Source organism: Chiloscyllium plagiosum, unplaced genomic scaffold (assembly GCF_037043375.1).
Source record: "Chiloscyllium plagiosum isolate Xiang-an unplaced genomic scaffold, Cpla_swu_hap1 HiC_scaffold_10, whole genome shotgun sequence".
Lineage (NCBI taxonomy): Eukaryota > Metazoa > Chordata > Chondrichthyes > Orectolobiformes > Hemiscylliidae > Chiloscyllium > Chiloscyllium plagiosum.
In genome coordinates this window covers 33,541,968-33,563,803 of record NW_028270148.1, presented here as the reverse complement: position 1 = coordinate 33,563,803, position 21,836 = coordinate 33,541,968, and the positions used below count along the sequence as shown (strand labels likewise).

The 21,836-nt window shown below is 39.8% G+C and overlaps 1 protein-coding gene across 1 annotated transcript in view; it reads right to left on the bottom strand.

The window, feature by feature from the left end:
• Positions 1 to 21,836, bottom strand: part of stpg4 (sperm-tail PG-rich repeat containing 4) — an 89,493-nt gene that overhangs the window by 30,071 nt on the left and 37,586 nt on the right. The window contains exons 3-5 of the mRNA XM_087991000.1: positions 18,786 to 19,040; positions 6,420 to 6,472; positions 3,159 to 3,243 (exon numbers count right to left, since the gene is read on the bottom strand). Of these exons, the coding sequence (XP_087847126.1) occupies positions 3,159 to 3,243; positions 6,420 to 6,472; positions 18,786 to 19,040 (393 nt within the window). The remainder of the gene's footprint in view (positions 1 to 3,158; positions 3,244 to 6,419; positions 6,473 to 18,785; positions 19,041 to 21,836) is intronic.

The window sequence follows — 21,836 nt, the reverse complement described above, 5'->3', positions numbered from 1 at the left end:
ATTTATAACACAGTTTCCTTCTGAATATTTATTTCCAGACTTCGATGTACTAACGCTGCACAAGTTCCTAGAAGGATATTTATGATTGATCATTGAACTTTGTTGTTTCTGATTAATAAGGATTCTTTTTTGTAGCTATTACTGTGGTTACTTTTTGTACTGTGATTTGGGTTTTTGTGATGACATGCATTTTTCTATGGAGCCAAAAAATTACCATGAGATTAACATCTGTGGACAATTTATTACACTTGGATTTATAGTTAGATTGGAGATCTAAGGGATGCTAGAATATATAGCATCAATGCTCATGGTATTAAATTGTTCAAAGTAAAGAAGGTGCTGTAAAAAATCCTGAATGATGATTCAGTCTGTTTAGTTTTGTTGGTCTCCTGGATCACAGCCCTTGGCTCCTTTCCAAAATCTCCATGCTGGGGAAGTATGGAATCCTGTTTGAATCATTAGTTACAGCTTGGATAAAATCAGGCAGGGTGCAATTGGTCCATACTAACTGCATGAAATGCTCTTGAAGCAAATCAGCAGCCTACCTTTCACTATGTCAGCTTTTATTTTCCATTCAGTGGCAAAATATTGCCAAGAAATGAGATGAGAAATGCACAAGTCTCCAAAAAGAGTTTGAGCTATCGTTCTGTGAATCTCAGTGGCAAAACGATCAAGGCACAGTGAAATTCAACTGCTGGTTTGCTACAACGCAGTCTTGTATTGCTGGCCTAGACCAATTTCACTCATGGACATTTTGTTTATTCAGTGTGTATTCTTGAAAATGGATTTGATTCTCAAACTAATTAAATGCATTTAGAAAGATTCTATAGCTGTCACTAATAATGCCAAAGAGAGTTCATGCAGTTGGTCAAATCTTAGACCAGTAGCAAGATGATAACCTAATTAAGGGATCAAGATGGCATCAGAAACTTATTAATTTATGACAGACACCTATACTGTAAATTCAATTTAATGGCTTGACATAATTTCCTGGTATTTGGTATAATTCAAACTACTTTTTCAAAGGATTTATGTTTGTGTATATATTGTAAGGGATTTGTTCAGTTTCTAGCAAGGATTGCATCAGGCATTCTGTTTCACTGATAGGCCCAAACAATGTTGTACAACAGGATTGAACAATAGGCTTATCAATAAAGGCTTATTAAAAATCAATCTGTATATGTATTGTATCTCACTGATTAATCTTGATCTCTTCACACCTGTCTTCCATTCTAAATTATTTGTAAAACTAGTTTCTGTGGAGGAAACTATTGCTGCTCCCCAATAGTTGTTTGTTTGTATTTTCAAAGCTTCTCCAGATGTTTCATGTCTCTAGCTCTGGGAGTTGGGAGTCTATTCTCAACAGTTTATGATGAAAATAAAAATATTGATGAACTGAATATGCTCAACCCTTACATTCATTTACCGTATCTTCTCTGGGACAGTCTGGGTTGGACGGCGTGTGCTGTTAATCACTGAGCCTCCCAAATATCTAGTGTCAGTTTGAGGGAAGGATGCAAACTCTATGGGAAAATCCTGTCATTTTCATGATCAGAGGAGTGATCACAACCATGATATAAATGTGTTCTCAACATTTTCCCAACTTGTAGTGATATTGGTGTGTTAAAAATCTAATTTATGGGACTAAATGTGAGAAAGTTACTGATGTTGCCAGAATCTTTCCAAATGCCGGACATTCCCCTATCCTCCATCACCATCTACCCCCCCCCCCCCCCAGCTCTCATCACCAACTCACTGTACTACAGCCAACAGGTAATTTAAGATACTGTTGATCACATTTAAAAAAGAAAAACTAACAGGTATTTCTGCTCTCAGGCAAATCAAGGGATCCGGGAAACTGGTGGGAAATGGAATTGAGGTTGAGATCAATCAAGATCAAACTGAATGGCAGACTCAGTGGACTCAGTGGAATACTGTGATTTATGTTCTTCAGGAAGCAAGCTGGAATGCCATCAACTCCTGCTCCATATCCCCAATTATGAAGCTAAAAGCAATACTGTGATGATACCATGCATACAAATTAGAAGCTTGAGAGGTGCCAAAAATTCTCCCATGCATTTGATAGTCTGATTTTGGCCATGAACCCCATTTCCTGCTGGCGCCGGTACACCTTGACTTCCTTGTTAAGAGTTTATCTACCTCTGCCTTAAAAACATTCCACAACCATCATCCCCGCCCCCTCCACCAATCTCTGGTGAAGGGAGTTCCACAGATTCAGGACCCTCATTCTAAATGAGAAACTCGTTAATTTTTAACTCTGTTCTCTAGCTATACTTTCTCCCACAGGAAAAAGCATCTTTTCAGCAGCCATCTATCAAGTTCCCTTAAGATCACATTTTTTCAATAAGATCTGAAAACTACTTGTGATTTACTACCAGGACATGCAAGTCCCTCTGTACCTCAAGAGTTCTGTGATCTGACTTTATTTATGTAACAAGTTCTCTCTCCCTAATCATGGCCTGCTGCAGCAGGTCCATTCTGAGGCTCTCTCAGAAAGTCTGCTACATCACTCAGCAGTGCCTATCTCTCCCAGTTGTGTTGTAAACTGGTCTGAGCTTCGGACTGTCTAATTTGGCCTCCTGGCTCAAGAACCTACCCACCTTACTTATTTGGAGGCAAATGCAGAGATTACCTCTTCATTGACTGCCTCTTGTCATGGTACTTACAGCGTCAAAACTTTCCTCTTGTCATGATGACAAACAATTTCAAAGTTGGTAAGCTTCTGTGCTATAAGAGTGATAAATGCTCTGTAATCATTGTTATGCAAGTGCATTTCCAGGATGGTAGACCAGTGTTATGTAAAAATATAAGAAATAGGATTGGAGCATGCATTTGGCCTCTCAAACATGTTACTCCATTCAATAAGATTGTGCCTGATTTGACTGTAGCCTTAACTCCACTTGCACACATAAGCTTTGACTGTCTAACTCAGCCTGGAATATGTTCAATGACACAGCCTCCGCTCCTATCTAAGGAAGAGCATTTTAATTCACAAATTCCATTTTACAACCAGACTAATAGACTCTTTAAGTAAGGAATCAACACATTGATTTGTAGTCACAGTGAAATTAAAAATGAGCCTTGCTTAAAACTAACCATTGGAAGAAGTTGTAGATAATGATTACATTGGTACTTACAGGAACAAAATAAATGGTTGGAAACCTCTTTACAGAAGACCGAAAATTCCCCTGGCTAGACTGTGAAAGAAAATCAACTTTAAGCCTGCAAGAAATGTATGGAATAATGAATAAATTGGACAATGTCACACAGATAGCATTCAGATAGAGAATCCTGATGTCCAAAACACATTAGTGGAGGATAGATCATTTAGGAACATTAGCATAATTCTAACTGAGAGGCTGAATAGGCTGGGGTTTTCTCACTAGAGTAGAGGGATGACCTTATAATGGTTCATAAAATCATCAATATAGTGAATAGCCAAGGTCTTTTTGCTAGGCTGGGTGATTCCAAAACTAGATGGCATAGGTTTAAAGTGAGAGGGGAAAGATTTAAAAAGTACTGAGGGATAACCTTTTCATGCAGAAGGTAGTGCATGTATGGACCGAGCTGCCAGATGAAGTAGTAGAGGCAGGTACAATTACAACATTTAAAAGGCATCTGGATGTATATGAATAACAAGGGTTTAGAGGGATATGGGCCAAATGCTGGCAAATTTGACTAGAGACAAAAAAGCTGCAAATGCTGGAATCCAAGGTAGAAAACTGGAAGAATACAGCAAGCCAGGCAGCATCAGGAGGTGCAGAAGTCGACGTTTTGGGTGTAAGCCTTATTCAGGACTGCGGGTGGGCGTGGGTGGACCTGCAGATAAAGGGTGGGGGGTGGGTTGGGGCAAGGTGGTGAAGTGGGGATAGGTAAACTCAGGTAGAGGTACGACTTGGGGCCTGAATGGAGGTGAGGAACTAGGTCAGATTGGAATGTCTGGTTGGCACAAATGAGTTGGACCAAAGGGTCTGTATGACTCCACGACTCTATAACCTAAGAAAAAACTGACATTCAAATACATTTTTGAGCTTTTCATTAAAATAGTAAAACCTACAGTTACAACAATTGCAGTAATGGAGGAGAATAATAGAGATGGATGCAGTGACCTCTATTAAATTGTAACATCACATTATCAGAATTTGCTAGTGAACTAAGTTTATAATTTGTATATTTTTCAGTGGATTAAAGTAAAGTAGCTATAATCTTACCTTACCAGGCTGCTCTCTCATTAGAGAGAGACAAGTGGTGGTGATTTAACCTGACGGTTACCACACCTCAGCTGAGGGGAGAGGTTGAGACGGAGTTCATGATAACCTCAGCCAGTGTAAGAATTGATCACATGCTCATGGTGTCACTCTACCTCACAAACCAGCCATCCTGCCAATTGAGCTAACTGACCACCCTCTTTTCAGGGGATTACAGTGATTATTGCAATTCCCTCCTTAATGGCATTGTGGATCAACCCACAGCACGGGGACTTGCAGAAGTTCAAGAAGGCAGCTCACCACCACCTTTGCAAGGGCAACTAGGGATGGGCAATAAATTCTGACCCAGCCGACAATGGCCACATTGCTCCAAATGAATAAATTCAAAAATACACAATGATTGTTGCAAGTGAAATCATAGCCTGGAAAGTATGGTTGATGACATTAACCCTTTGTTACTCACAGATCGATTCAGAAACAACATGCAAAATCAAAACTCAAAAGGTCAAATTGGACTGGTGACCTATAGTTTTTATAATAAAGCTAGTTGTAGAAAGAAGATAATCTGATGTTGTTGAAACACTGGGAGTGATTTTCAAGTAGCAACCAAAATGGTGTAATGTCAATGGAATAACTGTTTTGCTCAATTTTAACAGTGTGAGACCTGAGGCATTTTTAGGCTGTGACATTATTAAAATGTCACTGTTGAAATGCAGGTGCCCGACTACAGCTTATTGGTTCTGAGGGTGGGAAATCTCTTTGCATTTAAGGACTGCTGGAGGGGATGGAGTTGTGATGTGGGGGCTCTGAGCATCCAGGGTGGATTCCAATGGGCCATGCAGCACTTGCTCAAAACCTGGCCATTTTTTAAAAGCAGTTTGCAACAGTCCTGTCAAAGGGTTGCTGATTAGGCCCATCAATGCCTGGTAAGACCAGGGGGTCAGGGTCCATAATAAGGGCCCATTTTTGCCTGAAACTTGCAAAAGGGGTCTTACAATTGTACACAAACCTGATTCAGATATTTACGTAGTCTCCCATCTGCACCATCTATTTACAGGTCAATATTAAAAATCATACCAGGTGAGTCAGTGCCATTAATGGGGTGGCACAGGCTCTATTTTCCATTCCTCACTGCCTAGTTTACAGGGAAGAGGCAGCAGCTGACAGTCAGAAATAAGCGTGAAGCACAAGCACCACGGAAATATTAGAAGTAATATAATAGTTGGACATATTTTAATAGATCTTAATATTGATATGATTAGACAAACTCAAACTCAGGTAAGGTAATCTAAATAGGGAAACATTGACAGGGAGAATAGCAGTGACTCTTCATTCTTGATATCATACTACAAAACGATCATACATATGTGGAATATGCAGAGACATTTGTATGCAAGATTTGCCAAACCTCTCATAAACTTCATGGCACCTCTCTGATACACCCACAGGATGCCGAAGATGCACAGAGCTGCATTGCAGAGTACATCAGCAAATAGCACTGAAAGGTTGCTGCAAGGATACTTAATGCATAGGAACAGACACCCAGCTCATGGATTGGACCTGATGGCATCTCAGGACTGCTTGTTTGCTCTCTTAGCAATTGCACATTCAGAGCCAAACAACATGATATCCTTGGCATGCCAATTAGTGCAGTCACATAATCAGATGGCTTGTCTTGCTGCTCAGCAATCCTCAGTCAAGGTGGATTACATATTGCTGTATGGCACAGTCTTAAATCAGTCTCACACTGGCACCAAGTATCATCAACTTACATGGAAGACACACTACATGTGAAGCATAGTCAGTGCCAGGAGAGGTCCATCATGAAACAAAGAGCTGGCCATGAAAAAACATATATTATGACTAATGGGTATACACATCTTCTGTCATCAATCATATTTGAATAGCAATTCTAAAAATGGTGGTCCTGGAAGAATAACTGTGGTGGTCTTGGAAAAAAAGTCCCATCAGAATTTGTTAAAGATGAAAAGGTAGCTTTAGACAGGATTGCTACTTGTGTGATCAAGGAAGGGTGTAGTGAGCTGAATCAAATATAACCAAATTCTAAGGTAAAAGTGTAATGGAACTCAGAATATGCTAGATTAAAATGAATTATGAACCAATTAAAATCAGGTCACTTCTTACTGTTTTGTGTAAATGTGCTACCTGGGCTATCGCCCTCACGCTTACTTCAATGGCGACTTTTCAAACGCAGGTGTTCTTGTACTGTAAGATGCTGCGTCCTAGAAAAAGTCATTGATAAAATAAATCTTTATAAATTTGTGACACATTTAGTATCATAGCATTTCTTATTAACATCTCTTGTCTATATGTTAGCTATTGCTTATCTTTCATATGCACAGCATTTGCATCACATTCTGCCTGTGAAATTTTGAACAACACAGTCTATAATGTTTTTGTTTCATTCTTAATTGTAGGCAAATTTATTTTAACCCAAGCAAATTTACGAGCTAAATTTTATTCTTTCCACATGACTGACTCTTAATACAACTCTGCCTTTTGTTTCTCCTGGGCTTCAGCTGATGAAAATAAATTTTTAAAAATCATATTGGTTCAAGCCAGGTGCTAATGTAGGAAAGTTTAAACTTTTAAAACAGAGCTACTTCCAGCTGGATTAATTTACAGCCTCCTCTCTTACAGATGCAAAGCAATCTTGACATGCTGCTCAGCTTCCTCTTAGCAAGAATGTACAAGGCCTAATGCCACCACTTAAAATCAATTAATGCTAATCAAACGACATTGGGTTCTTCAACCTGACTTGTAAGTGAACATAACATTCAGAATGCAGAACAATTACACTTCTGGGCCTAAAGGAAATAACACTTAAATTCTAGTCTACATGGTGCAATGTTCCCATTTTCATGAAATTGTGCAACTTCTGAACTTTATTGAAAGAGACCACACAAGATTCATTCATAATACATTAAATCATCATATTTTCTATGTTACTCTTCATATTAAATCCTGGCAGTTTTTAATATATACATTTTTTTGTCATCTCATTATTAAATCATTTGATCTTTGCAGAAGTAGGTTTTTTGGCCTATCACGCTAATGCTGGCTGTCCTAAGGAGCAATTCAACCTAATGCCAATCCCTTAATTTTTCACCAGAGGTCTACAAATTCTTCCTTTCCACATAATTCTTTCAATTCCCAAGCCTCAATTGACCATACCTCCATATTTCATGCAGTACATTCCGGATCCTAACGGCTCACTGTGTGAAATTGCTGCCTTTGTTTCATTTCCAAATATCTTAACTCTGTCCCTCCAATTCTCAATCTTTCAATCAATGGAAACAGTTTCTCTTTCTACTTGCTGTGTATAGATCCCTCATTATTTTGTATGTTTTTATCAAATCTAATTTTATACCTCTCTTCTCGGGGAAAACAGTCCCAGCTTCTTCAATTTGTTATTAAAAATGAAGGTCTTCATTTCTGGAACCATTCATGTGAAACATTTTTGCACGATCTCCACATCTTTCCAAAATAATGGTCCCAGAAATGGATGCTATATTTTAATTGAGGCCAGAAAAGCATTCTTAATTACTTTAATATAATTTGCTTGTTTTTGCCCCAATTGAAAAAGCCCAGAATGCAGTATTATTTAATAACTGTTGCTTTACCCTGTCCTGCAACTTTCAATGACTTATGTACACATATGATCGGGCAAGCAAAGCATTTTCATAAAGTATTTTGAATAAGCTTATTGGTTTGTCAGCTTCTTTTTAGGAAATGTACATACAGTCAGTTCTTCCAGAACACGATGGTTGCGATCTTGTATAACCCCACGCTGTACAAAAGTCATGCTATACAAATAACACTTATGTTGGCTATCTAATTGCGTTATAGCCAACACACTCTTTAAAAGTTTGCACTTTAGGAACAGCATTCCCCATTCACCCAAACATGTTACAGCTAATTCGCGTTAACGAAAGACATGTTATAGCAGAATTGACTGTACAGGCAAATCATATTTAATAAAATTGAATCACAACTAATGAACCAAAATCACAATATGAATATCAGCCACTCAGCTTTTACTGATCTGGAAAAAAATTGCCCAAAAGCAAATCCCCCACTCGAAATTTAGATTGAGGTTTTCAATGAGGTAATAGACAAGCATTGATCAAAGTAATGTTATTGGTGTAGTGTGCCATTTCAAGAGGAAATAGGGATGGGCAATAAGCCCACATCCCTTGAATGAATAAAAACATTTCCAAAAGCACTACAACAGACTTGTGAGCAAAATTAGAACTCATGGAATAAAAGGATCATTGGCAACATGGCTATGAAAATGACTGAATGACAGGAAACAATGATAGTGGCCTGTTTTACTGGAGAAGGTTGACAGTGGTATGATAGAATGTGTTATGACTATTATTATTCCAGATATATATGAATAATCTAGACAAGGCACAGTTTCAAAACTTGCTCTCCTCTGAAAATTCCCCTTCAGAAAAGTTGCTAATGTGTTGATCGACCCATATTCTCATGAAGATGTAGCCAAAAGAGCAATAAATATCTTCAAGATTCCTTTTCCAAATACACAAAAATATACTCTAACATCAGTATCATCTAGCCACTTTTCTGAAAACCCTAGCAACTACCCTTAGTTTAGCCTTGTAAGTCCTGTCTTCAAGATGTTTTTCAGGAGAAGTCCATCGATAGTATGTGACATGGCTGGTTAATCCTTGGCTGGTACGTACTTGGGATGGCACAGTAGCTCAGTGGTTAGTGCTGCTACCTCAGAGCACCAGGAACCCAGGTTCGATCCCAGCCTCAGGTGACTGTCTGGAGTGTGTACATTCTCCTCATGTCTGCATGGGTTTCCTCTGGGTGCTCTGCTTCCCTCCTACAGTCCAAAGATGTGCAGATGTCCTAGCCTGAATTGATCCTATATATTCAGTAACACAGGATACCAGAAAAGGATAGGCACATCTGGAGTTCAGAAATGTTGCAATGCAAGTGAAAATGCAGTTCACTTATTTAGATGTCATGATGATACATTCATACATGTAAGGGGCATTTTTCAACTCCACCTGCAGATTTATTTATTGAAGATAGACATAAGAACTTCAACATATACCAAATTATATCCAGTCTTCTTATTTTGCACTTTTACACCTTCTGCAACTAGTAGGTCTAGAATTAATTTTGTCTGTTACATTTTGACCATCTAATTTGCATTTAATGTGGTTTGAAACTCATCTTCATTAAATAATAATGAGTTACGGATAAATTGGCAAAGAGAGTACCAATCAGCAAGAGGAAACAGGAATAACAGCAACTTAGCAGACAAGTTTAAAAAAAACCTACAAATTAAAAATGAGCAGCAGCCAACAGTTATCAACATAAAAAGGCAAACCAATCAAGTCATTCACTTATGTCTTGGATCTGTACTTCTGACCAAGAACAGACATTTTGTAGTTTACCAAAGCTGTAACAACAGATTTAGAACAAGTTTATTGAACTTACTTATATAAGTCACTCTGCACCAGTGATCATTGGAGTTGATCATAAGTTAGTCACCCATGTTATTGAGTTGGTTTCAGCTATTGCCTGGGAGAGACAGCTTCCCCTTTTTCCTTCTCGAACTTTTGCTCATGCTACCAATGCCACTAATGACAGAAATCATTCTGTTTTCCCTGATCAAAGTCATGGTATAGCCTACTTAATGCTATTTGCAAACACAACTGATCTGAATAAAGCAAGCAAGCACTCTACCAAGCCGGAAGGAATAAATTGGTTCATATCTTTTGCCTCTAGAATTTATTTGTGTTATTAATTCTTCCATACCTAATTTGCCAGTTTGAAATATAACAATAGAGTTCAATCCATTCACAGCATTTTCTGTTTCTCTTTGACAATTTTCCATAAATGTACTTTGAGTTGCAGAAAGAGTATATTTGGGGTAATGTCAGAGTCTGGTTCAAAAACATTCACAGGAACTAAATTAGATCCTCAGTTAGGCAGATTTTTAAGATTAAACAGAACAAGTACCTGTACCTTACATTGCTGCAAGGTTTTCATTTTAGGTAACTGAACAAAATAGTTTTTGCTTTAATTAAAAATATAAACCAATTCCACCTTATGTCAGCAATGTGGAGCTAGAACTGCTAGCTTCTGTTCCAAACATGCATGTTTAAGTTTGTTAAAATTACATTCCAAGATATCAGCCAAAATCAAGATGGTATTTTGTCCTAGTCACGATGCCAGTAAAGGGTTTCCCGGCACAGCAGTCCACTGCTGCTCTCCACCCAGGGGTGACTAAATTTGACAGATGGACAATGCAACTTAACACATGGCCTACAAGTCCACTGCGGGGCATCTGGCAATGTATTCAGACTGTAAAGAGGAACTCAGGTGACTTCGGAAATGGGTCAGCATCTTGCTCCCTCTCTCTAAGCAATATGCATAATTTGCCCAAACTACAGTGCTATGAGGAATGAACCTGGTCAAGCCATTCACTTTGTTGTAATGCTTGTGTGTTTCAAACTAATTTGGACAAAACGTAGTTGACTCATATTGGTGAGTAATAACTTGGAATTTAATTATTCACTTCACTATAAATTAGATTAATTTAATGAAAAAGGCTAATTTCCCCACCCCAGTATTGGGTTGCAAGGTGCAACCAATAAAAGCTGTATATAGCCAATTTGAGCTGAAATTAATTTTAGTACAGTATTTAAAATGGCTGAGGTCTAACGTCTATGTGTCTGAAAAGATCTTGCACTGATGAACTAGGGAAGAATGCAGCATGAGCAAGGATTTGGGCAAAATAAAGGCCTAACTCATACCAAAATAATCCCCACCCATCACCAGGCTCCTTCGCCTGTCTGAGTTTGTTCTCACCTCATTCCATTTTCAACTACATCGCCTCACATCCTCCCTCCTGCAAGGAGTCCATTCCATTCTGCCACTTTCTCTGTCTCTATCACTTCTGTTCTGATGATGTTAATGGGCTGCCTCCAACATCCCTCCTTTTTCCTCAGCCAAGGAACAGCTCCCCTTCCCATTGTGGCTGACAGGGCCTTCAACTGTATCTGACTCATTTCCCGTACCTCTGCCCAGTCCTCTTTCCTATATGATAGTGTTCCCCCTGTCCTTACTTTCCATCTCACTAATCTCTGCATTCAAAGTATCATAGAATCATAGAATCCATTCAGTTCATCAAGTCCACACTGACCCTTCAAAGAGCATCCCACCCAGACCTACCTTCCCTCTTCCTGTAACCCTGCATTTCCCACCTAGCCTGCGCATCCCTGGATGCTATGGGCAATTTATCACAGCCAATCCACCTAACCTGCACATCTTCGGACAAGGGGAGAATGTACAAACTCCACGCAGACATCCTCCTGAAGAATCAAACCCGGATGCCTGGTACTGTGAGGCAGCAGTGCTAACCAGTGAGCCACCATGTCAATCATGCTTTGGTAATTCTGCTACCTCCAGCAGAATGCCACCACCAAAGAAACCTTTCCCTCCCTACCACTGTCAGCATTCCACAAAGGGACAGTTCTATCCATGACATTCTGATCCACACCTCCATCACTGCTGACAATTCGCCGCCCCCATGTGAGACCTTCCCACGCAATCACAGAGGCTGTAACACTTGCCCATTCACTGTCCACGGCACCAATATACCTTCCAGGTGAAGCCGTTTTTTATTTGCTTCAATTGAGTCTGCTGTACGTCTTCCTCACAAAGTGGTCTCCTTTACATGCAGACTGAGTGACCATTTGAGCAACACCTGTCGTAGGAATGACACCGACCTTCTAATTGCTTGCCATTTCAATAAACCACCTTCCTCTCACAATAACATTTCTATCCTGACCTACTGCAATGTTCCATCAAAGCATAACACAATCTCAAAGAACTGCTGCTCAGGCACTTTACAGTCTGTAGGAGTCAATATTGAATTGCATAACTCCAAAAACTGACTGTACAATGTCAAAATTATTTAAAAACAATTCCCAACATCCTGCAGTTCTGAAGAAGACTCATACAGGACTTAAAATATGAACTTTCTCTCTCTCTCCACAGATACTACCAGACCTGAAGAGTTTCGCCTGCATTCTCTGTTTCTTTGTAATAGAAATAACAATATCAATTTCAGGTGGACAGGCTATAAATAGCAGCGCACCAAAGTATCAGTATTTGTGTCTCAGCTATTTACAAGCTCTATAAATGACTTAAATGATATACTGAATATAATGGTGACACAAAGTTAGGTATCAATGTTAGGAAAAATAAGTTGCAAGGAGGATGCAAAGAAATGACAAAGGAATACAGACAGGTAAGTCAAGATCATGGCAAATAGAATATAACATGATAAATGTGAAGTTTTCCATTTTGGAAGGCGAAACAGCAAAGTAGAAAGGTTTGTAAATGATAAGAGACTAGGATATATTAGTATTCTGAGGAATTTGTGTCCTTGAAATCCATAAAATTGGCACTCAAGTATGCACACAATTAGGAAAGCAAATGGTATGTTCAACGTCATTACAATGGGCTAGGAGTTCATGAGCAAAGAAAGAAGTCTTTTTGGAACAATATAACATTTTGGTGAAACCATACTTGGAGTACTATAAATGGTTACTTCTCAAGTTTTAAGGCAATCTTGGAAAGGCACAACAAAAAATCTTTAGATTGTGACTAAAGTATTGTCATATGAGCTAAGCATGAGTAAATTAAGCCTATACTCCTTTGAATTTAGAATAATAAGAGGTGATCTCATTGAAGTGAACAAAAATTTCAAGGAGCTGAGAGGATATCTATCCTGACGAGCGTATATGACTAGGAGTCAAAGTCTCAGAACAGAAGGTTAGTTCTTTGGGATTGAGGTGAGACAATATTTCTTCATACAGTGCAGTGCATCTTTGGAATGCTCCAAACCAGAGAGCTGTGGATATTTCAGCATTCAATAAATTCAACGCAAGGTAAAAAAGTGGATGAAGATGGGCAGAAATTTGGGATTGAGGTAAAAGATCAGCAATGATTGTAATTAGTAGTCTAATATAGTTACTATTTCTTATCTTCTTTCCTCTTTCCAGAAGCTCCTTAAAACCTACATCTTTGACAAAGCTATTGTTCATCTGATACTCTGTAGCTCAATATAAAATTGGTCCCATAAATTGCCTTGGAACATTTCATTACATTAAAGACTTTATAGGAATGCAAGTTGTTGTTCCCCTCTGGGATTCTCGCTATAAACCTCACCAACCTTGTTTCTTCTTTAAGCATGCATCACCTACCCTAATATCACCTCATAAAGCTCAATAGTGAAGTTGGTTTAAGAATTTTCTTGTGAAGTCCTTGGAATATTTTACTGTGGGAGAAGTACCATATAAATACAAAAACTTGTTTTGAAAGAGTCAACAAGTGACCAACCAAAGGCTTTAGAAATTTCTAGCTGCTGCTGAAGTGTATTAGCCATAAATCCATAAATCACAAGAATCTAATGAAGAATTTGTAATCACCACATCACATCCAGAATATGCACTCAATTGTGAATAAAGCCATAGCCATCCATGACAATATTGAACATGATCATTTTAATATCATGACATTGATGGAGGAGTTGTTGATACCAAAACTCTTAAGAAACATCTCTGTTTGGTTAAGTTTTCTACAAATGACCCCTCATTCCATTACAGCAGTGATTTAGCCTTTATCTTAAAGTCACACCTTAGTCTCACTATTCTGACAGCAACTCCTCTATCCCCATTTATGCATCTTATTAAAATCCTCTTTAACATTGATCCAATGATCATTTAACTTAATGCAGAATTGCATCCATGGCTTCGAGTTTGACTTCTAGCATTAACTACCATAATTATCTGATCCCACTGCCTTCACAATGTCTGCCGGGAGGGCCTCCTACCTCTCTGTGGATAGATGACATCTCAGTTCCTCTCCACCAACTCAGCAAGGCCTCCAATTTAGCATTGGAAAATCCTGAGGTGCCTCTCTACCATGTTATGTTATTTTTGTCTTTCCCTTAAAGTCAAGGTTATTTTCAGATAGATACCAGCACCTGCTTCTGCCAAAATGCTCCAACAGGCAGACAATAGTTTTCAATATTAATTATGACAGAATGTATTGTAAATACTCAGCAGGTCAGGTTGCAGCTGTGGGGAAAGAAACAAATTTAGCATTTCCAGTTGTGATTTTCATCAGAAAATGACCTGATACATTTACTCTGTTTCTCTCCTCACAGATGCTGTCAGGCCTGTTGAGTACTTATAGCATTTTCAGGTTTTATTTCAGATGTCTAATATCTTCAGTATTTTACTTATGGATTGTAGTTGTCAATGTTCATTCAGAGAGTTTCAAAAAATAATGCAGTGGAAAAACTGCTCTCTTCATATACAGTTAAGCTGATCACCAGGCATTATAAATAAATTTATAGCACACACTTACTGAGTGCCTGTATTTACTTGATGGATATTGTTGTAAACCAGAGTATAGGTTGGTTGCTAACAGAAATCCTTCCTCAGTCACCCTTCCACTCTGACTTAGAAATGTCACATGTGAGACCTGACTTATGACTAAACCCAGGGCAGAGTACAATGAATAACAGTCACAATATCCCTCCTCTTTGCCATCTATTGTACTGAATTCATGTTAATTAGGACTTCAAAACTATGGGAACCTCTTGCTTGCTTCCTTTAAGGGAGAGCAGACAATGAGGAAAGCAGAGAGGAGACGGGTGCAAGAGACCCCGGGGGAAGTACCTGTCAGGAACAAGTTGAAACTTTTGGAAACAGTAGAGACAGATGACACTGCCAGTCCGCGAGGCGGCCAGGCCTGTCAATCGAAAGTTGGCGTGGAGGCAGAGCGGAAGAGTCGGACATCGCACAGAGCCGTGGTAATAGGGGACTCCATAGTGAGAGGAACTGACCGGGGTTTTTGTGGCAGCAGGCGGGACTTAAGGATGGTGTGTTGCTTTCCTGGTGCCAGGGTTAAAGACATCGCAGACAGAGTGCAGGAAATCCTCAAGGATGAGGGTGAAGAGCCAGAGGTGGTGGTACATGTTGGCACAAATGATGTCGGGAAGAAGAGGAGGAACATACTACAGCGGGACTTCGGAGAACTAGGAAGAAGGCTGAAAAGCAGGACGTCCAGGGTGGTTATCTCCGGTTTGCTTTCAGTTCCTCGGGCTGGTGAGGCTAGAAACAGGGAGATGATGGACTTGAACATGTGGCTGGGGAACTGGTGCAGGAAGCAAGGACTTAAATTCTTGGATCACTGGGGTATGTTTTGTGGTAAGCATAAATTATACAAGAGAGACGGTTTGCACTTTAATAGGTTAGGGACCAGCATTCTGGCAGGCAGGTTTGCTACTGCAACACAGCCATGTTTAAACTAAGTACCGGGGGGGGGGGGGACACAAACTGGATGTTTAAGAAGGAAATTGAAGGGAAAGTTACAACAAGAGAAGTCAAGAAAGACAACTGTATCAATGAAGCAGAAAACTCAAAAAGGGATCATGCTGTAAGATTGAGTGAAATAGGAGTTGATGGGAAGGGTGAGGGCAGTAACAAATTAAAAACTATATATGAATGCACGAAGCATTAGAAATAAGATGGAAAAGCTTGAGGCTCTTTTGGAAATTGGCAGATATGATATTGTGGGGATAACTGAGACGTGGCTTCAAGTGGACAGGGCCTGGGAAATGAATATTCAAGGCTACACATGCTATCGTAAGGACAGACTGACAGGCAGAGGGGGTGGGGTGGCCATGTGGGTAAGGGATGATATTCAGTCCCTTGCGCGGGGGGGACCTAGAATTAGGGGATGTAGAGTCAGTATGGATAGAGCTGGGAAATTCTAAGGGTAAAAAGATCCTCTTGGGATTTATCTACAGGCCCCCAAACAGTAGTCTGAATGTCGGATGTAAGTTGAATCAGGAGCTGAAATTGACCTGTCGCAAAGATGTTACTACAGTTGTTATGGGGGATTTCAACATGCAGATAGACTGGGAGAATCAGGATGGTATTGGATCTCAAGAAAGAGACTTTGTGGAGTGCCTCCGAGATGGATTCTTAGAACAGCTGGTGCTGGAGCCTACCAGGGAGAAGGCAATTCTGGATTTGGTATTGTGCAATGAACCAGAATTGATCAGGGACCTCAAAGTGAATAAGCCATTGGGAAGTAGTGACCATAATACAATAAGCTTCAATCTGTAATTTGAGAGGGAGAGGGTACAATCGGAAGTGACAATATTTCTGTTGAATAAAAGGAACTATGGAGCTATGAGGGAGGAGCTGGCCAAAGTTCAATGGTGCAATACCTTAGCAGGGATGACAGTGGAGGAACAATGGCGGATATTTCTGTGTATAATGCAGAAGATGCAGGATCAGTTCATTCCAAAAAGGAAGAAAGATCCTAGGAGGAGGCATGGGCGGCCGTGGCTGACGAGGGAAGTTAAGAAACATATAAAGTTAAAAGAGAAAAAGTATAACATAGCAAAGATAAGTGGGAAAACGGAGGACTGGGAAGCTTTTAAAGAACAACAGAGGATTACTAAGAAGGAAATACGCAGCGAAAAAATGAGGTACGAAGGTAAACTGGCCAAAAATATAATGGAGGATAGTAAAAGCTTTTTTAGGTATGTGAAAGGCAAAGAAATGGTTAAGATTAAAATTGGGCCCTTGAAAACAGAAACAGGGGAATATATTACGGGGAACAAAAAAATGGCAGAAGAATTGAATTGGTACTTCAGATCTGTGTTCACTGGGGAAGACACAAGCAATCTCCCTGAGGTAACAATGGCTGAAGGTACTGAACTTAAGGGAATTTATATTTGCCAGGAATTGGTGTTGGAGAGATTGTTAGGACTGAAGGTTGATAAGTCCCCAGGGCCTGATGGTCTACATCCCAGGGTACTGAAGGAGGTGGCTCGAGAAATCGTGGATGCGTTAGTGATTATTTTCCAGACTTCGATAGATTCGGGATCAGTTCCTGCGGATTATAGGATGGTTAATGTTGTACCACTTTTTAAGAAAGGTGGGAGAGAGACAGCAGGAAATTATGGACCAGTTAGTCTGACCTCAGTGGTGGGAAAGATGCTGGAGTATATTATAAAGGATAAAATTACGACACGTCTGGATAGTAGTAATAGGATAGGTCAGAGTCAGCATGGATTTATGAAGGGGAAATCATGCTTGACTAATCTTCTGGAATCTTTTGAGGATGTAACTCTGAAGATGGACGAGGGAGATCCAGTAGATGTAGTGTACCTGGACTTTCAGAAAGCTTTTGATAAAGTCCCACATTGGAGGTTAGTGAGCAAAATTAGGGTGCATGGTATTGGGGGCAAAGTACTAACTTGGACTGAAAGTTGTTTGGCTGATAGGAAACAAAGAGTAGTGATAAATGGCTCCATTTTGGAATGGCAGGCAGTGACCAGTGGGGTACCGCAGGGATCAGTGCTGGGACCGCAGCTTTTTATAATATATGTTAATGATATAGAAGATGGTATTAGTAATAACATTACAAATTTGCTGATGATACTAAGCTGGGTGGCAGGGTGAAATGTGAGGAGGATGTTAGGAGATTACAGGGTGACCTGGACAGGTTAGGTGAGTGGTCAGATGCATGGCAGATGCAGTTTAATGTGGATAAATGTATGGTTATCCACTTTGGTGGCAAGAACAGGAAGACAGATTACTACCTAAATGGAATCAATTTAGGTAAAGGGGCAGTACAAAGAGATCTGGGTGTTCTTGTACACCAGTCAATGAAGGTAAGCATGCAGGTCCAGCAGGTAGTGAAGAAGGCTAATAGCATGCTGGCCTTCATAACAAGAGGGATTGAATATAGAAGCAAAGAGGTTCTTCTGCAGCTGTACAGGGCCCTGGTGAGAACACACCTGGAGTACTGTGTGCAGTTCTGGTCTCCAAATTTGAGGAAAGACATTCTGGCTATTGAGGGAGTGCAGCGTAGGTTCACGAGGTCAATTCCTGGAATGGCGGGACTACCTTACGCTGAAAGACTGGAGCGACTGGGTTTGTATACCCTTGAGTTTAGAAGACTGAGAGGGGATCTGATTGAGACATATAAAATTATTAAAGGATTGGACACTCTGGAGGCAGGAAACATGTTTCCGCTGATGGGTGAGTGCCAAACCAGAGGACACAGCTTAAAAATACGGGGTAGACCATTTACGACAGAGATGAGGAGAAACTTCTTCACCCAGAGAGGGTAGCTGTGTGGAATGCTCTGCCCCAGAGGGCAGTGGAGGCCCAGTCTTTGGATTCATTTAAGAAAGAGTTGGATAGAGCTCTCAAGGATAGTGGAATCAAGGGTTATGGGAATAAGGCAGGAACAGGATACTGATTAAGGATGCTCAGCCATGATCATATTGAATGGTGGTGCAGGCTCGAAGGGTAGAATGGCCTACTCCTGCACCTATTGTCTATTGTCTAATTTTAAAGCAATTACACCATCTTTCTTTTTGACATTTTAAGAGACCATTCAGCTGATTAACAAATTTATAAGTGCACATTTCATTAAAGTAAATGACATCACCTTTTGTGGCACACTGTGTACAATTTTCTTTTTGGTAGCCTTTTTGAGGGCTTGTGCGGATGGTGATTTCTTTCCCACCTCAGTTAAGGCCGCTGTATTCTGAGCAGGTTTTGCTAGCTGTTCACTTGATTGTGAATCTGATATGGTAGTGATGTACCTGCCTTTCGTTTTAAAATTATATGTCCTTTTCACTGGATTTAGAAGCCCCTCCTGATTAAAATCTTTTATTGGATATTTTCCAGGGATTGGTGTTTCCTACAAGGAAATAACATGAGCTAAATTGAAGTTCCCAATACAAGAAATCTTGCAGTAACTCTAACCTGTATATTAAAAGTTTAAAGAACAAGTGTATCTTCATAAAATTGAAACAAACAAAAAGGACTGCAAATATATTGTTGTTTATTCAGAAAAAGACAATTAACATTTTAGGCAGAATGCTATATCATAATTCTTTCTTACAAGTTAGACCTTGCAAATTTCTATCTATGTTGGTTGATGTACTTGAGTGAGTAATTTTGAATAACATGGTTTTCACCCAAAACTCCTCTGGTGCTCAAAGCAACTGATTTATACAGCTGTTTTGATGTAATAAAACACTAGAAGTGTCACAGGAGTATCAGAAAACAAGATTTAACACTCAGCTGCATAAGGAAATACTAGAATAGATAAGTCAAAACCTTGGTCAAAGAGGCTACAAAAGAAGAAAAGAGAGGGTCTAAAAGGATGGGGAGGTTTAGGGAGGAATTTCAGAGCTTAGGGCCTTGACAACTGCAAGTAGGCCATGCAAAATACAGGATTACATCAGGGGTGCTCAAGAGGCCAGAATGAGAGGAACACGGTTATCTTGAATGCTTTTGGTCTGGAGGAGATTAGAATTATCGAGAAGCAAGGTTAGAAGTATTTGAAAACGAGCATGAAAATCTTAGAATTACTTGATTGGGAATCAATCTAGATCAACAAGAACTGGGATGATAGGCTTATGATACTTTCGGAAACTTAAGTTAGAAGGAGCAAAGTATTTAATAAACATAACTTCATGGAGGGTAGAATGCGGTATGCTGGCCAGGACTGAATTGAAATTATTAAGTTTGGAAGAAACAAAGAAATGGATGAGAGTCTTGACAGCAGATAAGCTGAGGAAGGATGGAATGGGACGATGTTACACTGGTGGCAGTAGGCAGTTAACTGACATAATGTTTTGGATTATGTTGTCAAGAGGCAGCATGTAGATGAGAAACAGGACAAGATTAGATCACTTGAGAACACTGGAGGATGATGTGGGGACACAAGAGAAACTGCTACAAATAATTCTCTGACTATGATTAGATATATAAGAATGGGGCCATGTGACTACAGTCACACTCAGCTGGAAAGGCATGATGGTATGATTGGCTATGTAAAAGGCTGTAGTCAGACAAGGAAGAGAAGGAGGGACAGTTTACCTTTTTGGAAGGATGTCAGTTGTACCTTTGTTAAGAGTCATTTCAGCAGGGTGGCTGAGAGTTTGTGCTAGACAGCCTTATGAACTCTGCCCTCTAGAATTATTTACACCTTTAAGTCAACTTTTTGGCTACATGAGCTTTTCAGCTGATTTTGTGTGAAATACTTTGGAACGCTGATTCTGTTAAAACTGCCATCTAAATTCAAGTCAATGTGATACTGTTAAGTTATTGAGTGACCCAGTTCAGCTGCAAGATGATTGATTTGGAACCTTAACCCTATATTTCTCTTTCCATTGATGCTGTCTGATGTGAATGCTATTTTTATTTTAAAATTCCAGGAACTGAAGTATTTTGTTTCTTATTTTATTATGAATTGTGTGAAATGTTCAGGTTGTAAGTTTGTTCGCTGAGCTGGAAGGTTTGCTTTCAGACATTTCATCACCATACTAGGTAACATCTTCAGTGAGCTTCGGTAAAAGCTGGTGTTATGTTCTGCTTTCTATTTATGTGTCTTGGTCTCTTAAGGTGGGTGATATTATTTCCGGTTCTTTTTCTCAGAGGACAGTAGATAGGGTCCAAATGAACGTGCTTTTTAATGGAGTTCTGGTTAGAATGCCAGGCCTCTAGGAATTCCCGTGCGTCTCTGTTTAGCTTGTCCGATGATGGATGCGTTGTCCCAGTCTATATGGTGTCCTTCTTCATCTGTATGTAAGGATACTAGTGATAGTGGGTCATGTCTTTTGGTAGCTAGTTGGAGTACATGTATGCTGGTGGCTAGTTTTCTGCCTGTATGTCCAATGTAGTGTTTGTTACAGTTCTCGCATGGCATCTTGTAAATGACATTTGTTTTGCTGGTTGTTTGTACAGAGTGTTTTAGGTTCATCAGCCGCTGTTTAAGTGAGTTGGTAGGTCTGTGGGCTACCGTGATGCTAAGGGGGCGTAGTGGTCTGGAAGTCGTTTCAGAGATGTCTTTGATGTATGGTAATGTGAGTTGGGTTTCTGGGCGTGTTGTATCTGCTTGTTTGGGTTTGTTGTTGAGAAATCGGTGGACTGTGTTTATTGGGTACCCGTTCTTCATGAATATGCTTGTATAGGTATTTTTATTCTGCTCTTCATAGTTCCTGGGTGCTACAGTGTGTTGTGTCCCATTGAAATAATGTCATGATGCAGCTTTGTGGGTGTTAGGATGATTGCTTCTGTAGTTAAGTATTTGGTCTGTGTGTGTTGCTTTCCTGTAGACACTGGTTTGATGTTCTTCATTGATTGTTCATTCTACTGTGACGTCTAGGAATGGGAGTCTGTTGTCTTCGCCTCTTTTGTGAATTTTATGCCAGGAAGGATGTTGTTGATGATGTAAGTTTCCACTAATTTGCTCTGTTTTGTGATGACAAAGGTATCATCCTCGTAGTGGATCCAAAGTTTGAGTTGGATAGTTGGGAGGGCTGTTTGTGCAAGTCTCTGCATTACGACTTCTGCTAAGAACCCTGACCTTGGTGATCCCATGGGTGTTCCTTTGATTTGTTTGTAGGTCTTGTTATTGATTGCGAAGTGGGCAGTGAGGCACAGGTCTACTAGCTTGAGGATGTTGTCTTTGCTGATAAAGTTGGTG